This window comes from Papio anubis, chromosome 15 (genome assembly GCF_008728515.1).
Source record: "Papio anubis isolate 15944 chromosome 15, Panubis1.0, whole genome shotgun sequence".
NCBI lineage: Eukaryota > Metazoa > Chordata > Mammalia > Primates > Cercopithecidae > Papio > Papio anubis.
Genome location: NC_044990.1, coordinates 52,598,637 through 52,608,490, shown reverse-complemented (window position 1 = coordinate 52,608,490; position 9,854 = coordinate 52,598,637). Strand labels below are relative to the sequence as shown.

General features: G+C 39.8%; 1 protein-coding gene across 1 annotated transcript; it reads left to right on the top strand.

Annotated features, from left to right (window-relative positions):
- Nucleotides 1-1,536: 1,536 nt before the first annotated feature.
- LOC116270599 (heterogeneous nuclear ribonucleoprotein A3-like) lies at nucleotides 1,537-3,146 on the top strand. The gene is made up of 2 exons (XM_031655901.1): nucleotides 1,537-1,612; nucleotides 1,679-3,146. Exons 1-2 carry the CDS (start codon nucleotides 1,607-1,609, stop codon nucleotides 2,621-2,623), a joined length of 951 nt encoding a protein of 316 aa, XP_031511761.1. The 5' UTR covers nucleotides 1,537-1,606; the 3' UTR covers nucleotides 2,624-3,146.
- The last annotated feature ends 6,708 nt before the right edge of the window (nucleotides 3,147-9,854 follow it).

Genomic DNA, 9,854 nt, shown 5'->3' with positions numbered 1-9,854 from the left:
TTAAATCAATTTCAAGAAGTTTTAATGAGTCCGCTGTGAAGTTGATTAAGATGATGGAGTTTTTCTTCATCATGAAGTGGAATTTCTTGGAAATATAAAATGCTGCAAGAGAGTTGAATAGTAGGAGGCTGGCCAGGGGAGAGGAAACACAGAAAATCCTTGGCATAAAAATATGGAAAGAATAGACAGCCCAAGGAGTTCCTTTTTGGCAAGGATGGTATGTTGTGAGGCACCCTGGAATTAGCTGGCATCAAGGTTTTAAGGAACCACTGGGACAAGAGCTTTGAAGGCTGGCTCAGGCTGAGCCACAAGTACGTTTCAGGACAGCTAGTGGTAGCCTTCCAGGGCCTTTGCTCCACATTCACATGTAAACCTTGTTAAGAAGTTGTCATGGTGTCTCTAATAAAATTCTAACCCAGGTAGATTGGAATTAAAATTACATAGTCTCCAGATATGCACCTCCCAGTGGAAACCCCTTAACCATGACTCAAGCTTTTGAAGAAATATACTAGGTCCTGGATTGGATCTCATCTCAGGGATGCCCCTGGCAGTATCAGAGGTGAGATTCAGGAAAAAGAGACTCTCATTTTCAAAGGCATGAAAAGCTCACAATATCAACTTATCATTGAGTCTGATCCACAGGAAGCACAAAAAAGTGTTGTTGAATGAACTGATATGGATTGCTTAAGTTTTATCTCTCTGTTAGAAAATAGAAGTTTGGATGGTACATTTTAAAATTGCTGAAAAGGACAGCAGGACATACGTGTCGTTCTTTCTGGCTTCCCTACATCTGAGTCACTTTCTAATTGAGGGAGTTCCCATTTTATAAGTTAGAGTTAGAAACAAATGCGAAATCCTCATTTTTCCAGCCTCCCTTGGGGATCAGTAGTATGTACAAGACCTAGGTTCAGCCAACAGGATGCAACTTTGCAGAATTTATGTTGGGATCTCATTGTGGAATGATTAAAAAAAAAATGTATTTTGTGGCAGGGGCTATGGAAGCAAGATTAATTTCCCAAAGCAATACTGGTGGCAGTGACAGTAGCAGCACCCAGGGCTCCATGCTGCTGGCATCCACAGTGTTAGTTGTAGGGTGCCATGGTTAGTGGCAGTGGAAGCTGTGTTCTAACTCAGCCAGTTCTGCAAGTGACTTGTGCCATCTTTTCTGACCACACATCCTCTGATCATGGTTTTTCATCTCATATGATTTATATCCACTATCCTTTTAGTAAATTCAATTTCTCCTTAAATTAGGTATATTTGGTTCCTTATTCTAGCAACTAAAAACCCTACTGATGCAGATGTTTGAACCAGAAGTGGGATGCTGAAAATAACAAACTAAAATGAGCAAATGGCTAAATGGAAGAGGTTCTGTAGAAGGCACTGAGAGACCAGGCTGGAAATCTGTGACTTTTTTGAGGTTGTAAAGCAATCAGTTAAACCATCTGTTGCTCTTGAACACAGACCACAGGCCTAGGGAGACATTGGACTTAGGGGAAATGGTAGGAACATCAGTGGATGCCTTTCAGTGGGTTCCATGGGGAAAGTAAGTTAAGACTAAGGTTGATATTGAACTCGAGTTGGAAGAGGCGAGTCCGGTCTCAAAATGGAGGTAAAACCGCCGCCCGGTCGCCCCCAGCCCGACTCTGGCCGTCGCCGTCGCGGCCGGGGGGAGGAGGGCCATGATCCAAAGGAACCAGAGCAGTTGAGAAAACTGTTTATTGGTGGTCTGAGCTTTGAAACTACAGATGATAGTTTAAGAGAACATTTTGAGAAATGGGGCACACTCACAGATTGTGTGGTAATGAGAGACCCCCAAACAAAACGTTCCAGGGGCTTTGGTTTTGTGACTTATTCTTGTGTTGAAGAGGTAGATGCAGCAATGTGTGCTCGACCATACAAGGTTGATGAGCATGTAGTGGAACCAAAGAGAGCTGTTTCTAGAGAGGATTCTGTAAAGCCTGGTGCCCATCTAACAGTGAAGAAAATTTTTGTTGGTGGTATTAAAGAAGATACAGAAGAATATAATTTGAGAGACTACTTTGAAAAGTATGGCAAAATTGAAACCATAGAAGTTATGGAAGACAGGCAGAGTGGAGAAAAGACAGGATTTGCTTTTGTAACTTTTGATGATCATGATACAGTTGATAAAATTGTTGTTCAGAAATACCACACTATTAATGGGCATAATTGTGAAGTGAAAAAGGCCCTTTCTAAACAAGAGATGCAGTCTGCTGGATCACAGAGAGGTCATGGAGGTGGATCTGGCAATTTTATGGGTCGTGGAGGAAACTTTGGAGGTGGTGGAGGTAATTTTGGCCGTGGTGGAAACTCTGGTGGAAGAGGAGGCTATGGTGGTGGAGGTGGTGGCAGCAGAGGTAGTTATGGAAGAGGTGATGGTGGATATAATGGATTTGGAGGTGATGGTGGCAACTATGGCGGTGGTCCTGGTTATAGTAGTAGAGGGGGCTATGGTGGTGGTGGACCAGGATATGGAAACCAAGGTGGTGGATATGGTGGCGGTGGTGGAGGATATGATGGTTACAATGAAGGAGGAAATTTTGGCGGTAACTATGGTGGTGGTGGAAACTATAATGATTTTGGAAATTATAGTGGACAATAGCAGTCAAATTATGGACCCATGAAAGGGGGCAGTTTTGGTGGAAGAAGCTCGGGCAGTCCCTATGGTGGTGGTTATGGATCTGGTGGTGGAAGTGGTGGATATGGTAGCAGAAGGTTCTAAAAACAGCAGAAAAGGGCTACAGTTCTTAGCAGGAGAGAGAGCGAGGAGTTGTCAGGAAAGCTGCAGGTTACTTTGAGACAGTCGTCCCAAATGCATTAGAGGAACTGTAAAAATCTGCCACAGAAGGAACGATGATCCATAGTCAGAAAAGTTACTGCAGCTTAAACAGGAAACCCTTCTTGTTCAGGACTGTCATAGCCACAGTTTGCAAAAAGTGCAGCTATTGATTAATGTAATGTAGTGTCAATTAGATGTACATTCCTGAGGTCTTTTATCTGTTGTAGCTTTGTCTTTTTCTTTTTCTTTTCATTACATCAGGTATATTGCCCTGTAAATTGTGGTAGTGGTACCAGGAATAAAAAATTAAGGAATTTTTAACTTTTCAAAAAAAAAAAAAAAAAAAGACTAAGGTTGTACCATCTTAAAGAGAAAAGCAAGAAATTTAGCAGCAGATAAATTTGAGCCAGTAGACAAGCCTAATCTTCCAGACATGTCTTAAACAATTTTTATAAAGTCATTCCTACCTAACAAAGATGGCAAAAATTGGATTATGGGTATTGCCTTCCCACCCGAGGTTATTGTTTTAAATTGACTCAGGGCAGAGGTCATTAATCTGAGGTCTAGGAGGACCGGCATCATGTAGAAGTCCCTGGAATGGAGTCAGGAATTCTCAGACTCACAGTCTATTTCTAGAAAAGATCGTTGGCTGTGTTATTAGTCCATGGAATTGACTGGAAGCACCTGAAGCCTACTGAGTTTATACAGGAATTGTATTACCAAGGAAAGGCCAAGGTTAATAAACAATGGCCTATGATCTCTCAGACAGTAAAGCAATTCCCTGAGCTCCTAAACTCCCACCAACTGGATATAAAATACTAAAGCTGTATAGCCCCAGAAAGGGCATTTTCCCCAATACTCATCTTCAGTATTGCCATAAAGGAGAATTATATTGGTCTGGATAAGGTAACTGCCATAACGAAAAGACCAAATCTTTGAATGTCTCAAATCCCAACAGGAATTTATTTCTTATTCACATAACAGAACTGAGCAAGTGAAAAGGTGGGTGGTGCAGGCTTCATCCATCTGGTAATGCAGGGATCCAGGCTGAAAGAAGTTGTTGTACTACATTCAACACATATATTTTAAGTTTATCAGCTATCTCCACTGCCTTGAGGTGGAAAGGGGAAAAACAACAACACATAAGCACACAGGTTGGTGGTTTTAGGAGCCCAGCCTACAAGCAATGCATGGCACTTCCACTACTATTCTACGAGATAGAACTCAGTCTAGATGGCTACAACTAAACGCGAGGAGGGCTGGAAAAGGTGGCCTAGCTGTGTGCCCAAAAGAAGGAAGAAAGAGGTATTGGAGAGAAGTTAGCCATTTCTACCACAACCAAGAAATGAAAAACTATTCCCAAGACTAGAACTGGAGCTGTACAAATGGGTGAGAAGGTCCCTTTCTCCACTGGCATGGTAGGAAGTCCTTGCTGCTCTCAAGAACTTAAGTGCTATGGACTAGTGATGATTGCCAATCATTTCCTGTTGTCTCCTGCTCAGAATTGGAGTTGATTTGGGGGTGAGAGAAGCTTAGGGGAAGCGTTTATTCTATTTTTATTGGATATGCTAGTTTATTGACTATAACTTGTTTCTAAGCCATATGTTCACACACCATGATGGAAGAAGTCAAAATTAAAATCCCCAAAATCTCAGATTGGGTACTGACTGATGAGACCGTGGGTTCCTTCAGGGAGGTATGGGCATATTTTATGTAGATGTAAGCACTTTTTCCAAGTACGAATAGAATGAAGGGTATATATTTAGATGGTGATTAGACAAAGGGTGGACCTGAGGCAGGTATATTTTATTGCCACCCCAACATCAATTCCTCTGCTTCCTCCATTTGGGCAGAATTAAAATTTTATTCAGGTCACCCATTCTCTTCTTGACTTTATTTAGTCAACCCTAGCCATCTCATTCCGTTTGCCTGTGGTATGGGGAAAGGCGCATGATACATTCTGGCCAATGAAACACAAAGGGAAATCTGTGGGATGGCTTCAGATAAAGGTTTCACTACTCATAAAAAAGACTCATGGAGAGAAAGAGATCTTTTTTCCATTTGATCTTATTGTGAAAGCATAAGATATCTGGAACTGTGCCAACACTATGTGACCATGAAGGGAGATGAACTGCGGTGAAGTCTACAGGGGCGTTAACAGCCTAAAGATGGGGCAAACTTCAGCTACAATTATATCATTAAGCCATGACATCAACTAGCATTGGAGCCACTCTGATAAGAGTCTCCAAATTTCTTATTATGTAGAGTGATGCATTTTTATTAGTGTTTAAGACCTTTCTGTTACTTTTATCTGAAAGCCGCTTTCCCAATACAGGTTTTTTTTGTGCTATCCAATCCATATATTCCATATTACACATGGCGAGCCTAGAGTTTAGTGCCTTTTTATAGAAAATACCTTGTTTATATCTGATAAATGTACACTATCTTTTGTAGATAAGACAGCACCGGGAACACATGTCAGTAGAGTGTGTGTTTGTGTGTGTGTGTGTGTGTGTGTGTTTCATGAGGAAAATAAATTTGGATTGACCCATATACATTGTCTCAACCAGTTCTCCTTGTAACTGAAACATATATTTGATAGCCAGTTGGCTGGGGTCAATGGTATAGTGTTTGATTATGGACTGAAGTAATGTCAGAATAAAACCTACTATCCTAGCCTCATTAGAATGGTGGGCCAATTACCAGAAGTTATGCTCACTCTGAGAGTAAATAACTTCATTACAAGTCCTTCAACATGGAGGGAATTGAGAATTCTCCCTCAGGTTCTATTATACACTAACTATATTGCTTTGGACAAATAAATAGCAGCAGAAATAATTCTTTGCAGATGTGGGTGGCTTACATGGTATTTTAAGATCCAGTGTTTGTTTTTTTGTATTTTGTGGGGTTTTTTTTAGCAGCTGAACATTTCCTACAAATGTTTCTGAAGTTACTGCGGATAATTTTCTTTCCATTCCATTTCATTATACTCTACTTCCACCTTTCAATTATTGTGAATATGTAATGATGAAAATAACTACTATAAATAATACATTGACTTTTTATATCATCTTTCCAACAAAGAGAAAAATTCATGCTGAGCTGCAGGGAGAACCGGGTGGCAGCTGCTGCAATGCCTCCACAGGCAAAGATGTATGGACTGTTTGGGAGGAAGCGGTTTTTCCTCCTATTCAGGATGAGACGGGAGGGAATGTATTTAGCAGCTAAATTGAAGTTCCAGAGTCCCTCCGCTCACTCCCTACGTTTTTTTAACATGCCCAATCTCCTAACTGGGTGTGTGGAGCATCTGAGAATGCCAAGAGCAGCCTGCCTTTCTGTTTCCTTCTTAGCAGCTTAAGGACCCTCAAGAAGATAGTGGAGGTAACAGTGCACCACCTTGGGCAGAAAATGTGATAGTTTCACTCTTTGAGCAAGGCATTAATTCTGTAAAATCTTAACTGCCCTATTCTCAAGGGATGGATTCTTCAGAAACAACATGGGATTTGGAATCAGGAGAACTGGTTTGAAGGCCCAGCTTTGTCAATTATGAGCTTTATAATTTGCTCATGTAACTTCACCTGTCTCTAAAACAAGGTACTGGGCAGGAGCCATGGCTCACACCTGTAATCCCAGCACTTTGGGAGGCCGAGGCAGGCGGATCACCTGAGGTCAAGAGTTCGAGACCAGCCTGGCCAACATGGTGAAACCCCCATCTCTACTGAAAATGCAAAAATTAGCCAGGCATGGTGGCTCATGCCTGCAATCCCAGCTATTTGGGAGGCTGAGGCAGGAGAATTGCTTGAACCCAGAAGGCAGAGGCAGCAGTGAGCCGAGATTGCCCCACTGCACTCCAGCCTGGGTGACAGAGTGAGACTCCGTCTCAAAAATAAAATGAAATAAAATAAAATAAGGTACTAGGAGCCAAATTATTCATTCCTTTATTCATTGGATCTCTTATACCACCCTTTTTCAAACATGTGAAGCAGATTAGGAAAATGTATATATGCAATAATCATCTGAGGCTGATGAAACGGAAACAGAAAACCAGAAGAAAGAAAGAGAGAAAGCATGCTAACTACAAAGACTGATGTAATGGCCAAACATACTCATTGTATTAGAATCTGAGGTTCCTAGAAGCCAGGGAATGCAGGGGAAAACAAGGATACATATATGTGGTTTACATTAAGGAGAATGAATATCAGCTCCTTTGAGGAAGTATAGTGTGTTTCTGGTATCGTATTCTTAAAGAAGTTGAAAATTTATAACAATAATAATGCCCAATTCCCAACACTGCCAAGTGTGCTAAATATAAAAAAGCCTTTGCAAATTGTAATCTATTATTTTAACAGCTAAAATAGTAATATGTAAATATTAATTAAATATATTTCCTGAGACTGACATTGAAAGCAGAGAGCAGAATTTTAACATTTTAATTATTTTCCATGAAAAGCATTTTTATAACATACTCTATGCTTTCTACAATGTACTTTATTCTTCTTGCGCAGATCATATAGGGCGTAATTTCACTTTTAGAAGGGATTTGAGAGTTCATCATCCTAAATATCAATGGTTGTGGTTTGCAGTGTCTATAGGTGTAAATGCAGACATTAAAAAATTATGTGCTCTATAAGGATGAATGCAAAGGACTGTAGCAATGGATCTGTCCCTTGCTTTCTAGAAAAAAATGCCAATGTTTGTTTGCTTTTAAACAATTTGACTCTCATAAAGGTGGAGTGACAAATGTGCAGCTGTTGACCCCTTGGGCAGTGTAACACAGCTGCTTTTCTGTAAAACTAATTAGCAAGCCTGAAGTCGAAGCAAGCAGCCTTCTCCCAAGTGGCTTTCTCACCCTCCAGACAATCTTCACGTTCATAGTGTCTCTTCCTCCTCAACGCCATTCCAGGCATTATCTTTTGTTTCTGCATCGTAACTCAATGTTCCAGGGGCATTTTCTTGTCAGTTTATAGTTTCTCTTTTACTTAACTTACACAGTATGAGGATGGGACATGTAAAAGGGATAGACTTCAATATTTCAAAAAGTTATTCAAGGGCAAAGAGTGGTAGCTTATTTCTAAGCCTATCCACAATATTAATAACATCTACCAGTTGCATATCATTTTAAAAGCTTACCAAATGCTTCTTTATACGTAGATTTATTTAATCCTCACAATTGCTCTCTATGTTAGTTATTATTCTCTCCATTTTACAAATAGAATAAGATATACCTGGATTTTAATTCTAGCTCTGCAATTGTTTAATATTTTTGTGGATCAATGTCTTCATCTGTAAAACAGGAATAACTACATGAATGAGATCACATTTGTGATGTACTTTTCACAGAGTTCGTGTTAGACGGTGAAAAGTAGATACATAATAATAGTGATTATTATTTTATTATCTGAACAGAACTCTTGCAGCCACAAATAACATCATAAATTGCATATTCTAAATATTATAATATCATTGAAAGTTATAGCCATGTTCTATTAAAATACTTCCTTGGGTAATATTATTTTCTTAGTAATACTTTGGTCCACAATTTGAATTAGTCAGTAACATTGATTTTTTTTTTTTAAAGTTCCCAAACACTAACCCATTTCCTGAGAATAAACTATATGGTCTAAGACTCTTGCTTTGAAGCTACCAAAAGGTAACTAAATCATTAAAAGCATTGCTGTCTCCAGCCACAGCTGGTTTGTACTCTCTGCACAGCCAGGAAATGCAAGGCAGCAACAATACTCCACAAATATGAATCTAATCCCTAATACTTTCACGTTATAGGAACTTGTAGCATTAGTGCACAAAACCTTTTCTTCTTTGATTCTTCCCAGAGGCATCCAATGATCCTCTAAGTATCTTCTGGGTTAGAATTGCCAAAATAACCCACCTTCTTCAAGTTGGCAAACTGTTTATAGGTGATTTATTTGAACAAAAACCACAAACATTCTTCAGCAGCCTCCTAACTCACTAACTCTTTGCCATCCGTTATTTCCATTTCTAATAGCATGCCTCATTTTAAATTGCCAGCGATAGCCTTGAGAAGGCTCACACACTGCAGTCACTGTGTTTGCTGTATATAACCCAGCCTTTTCAGCCAGCACTAGGTCAGACTTGGGGAGCGATTTGATTTTTTCACCAAGAGGCACATGGTCTCTGTGTCGAATATCACCAGTGGGCTGTTTCACAAGTTGTTGCACACAGGCTGGCATGAGGACCGGGCAGAAGTCAAAACTCGGAGTCAGCGTTAGGTGCATACAAGTAAACATTGACAGCCAAGCACGCCTGTGCCGAAAGAAAGTTGTAATATGGAGAGGAAGATAAGACATGGAGCCAGAGTCTAGTCAGGGGTCAGAGGACAGGAGCAGGCTGCAGAGCAGCTGAAAGGTGTGTCCCCTTGCTAAAGCTGTGCATATTGGGTGACCGGTGAGAAGACAGGCAAACAATGGCTCCCAGACACCATTTAACACAGACAGAGATGCAAAGAATTCGAACAGCCACCGTTTCAAAGCCTTGATATGTGATCAGGTAAATACCGCTAAAATTCATTGGCTTAAAGCCTGTTCATGTAATGATAGTTACCTCAATTGCTATAGAAAATGAAATATGCATCCTGTTTTTTTATAATCCCTACAACCAATTTTGGAAAATTTTGAATTCTAACAGATTTACTGTAAAAATGTGCCAGTTGGGAGCAATATGAGGATTTTAGCCAATTTGTCTAAGCATTTTTCCACTTCAATTTCATATTTTAAAAACATGCTCATGATAACTTTAGTGTCTTGCATTCTTTAATCTATACTTTTATAAACTATATACATTTATTAAGTAAATTAACAAGTACCCTGTTTGCTCTCATTAAATGAGGCATTGCTGTTTTGATAATAATAAAAAAAAGATCTGTTGTATTTTATGATGTAGACATCAGGAACAATGAAATGCAACAGAGGATTAAATTCAGCAGAGGATTAAATTAAATACGAGATTAAGTATAAAATCACAGTACCTGGCATATGTTAGCTACTTGGTTGATATTAGTTCCTTTTAGAGAAATGAG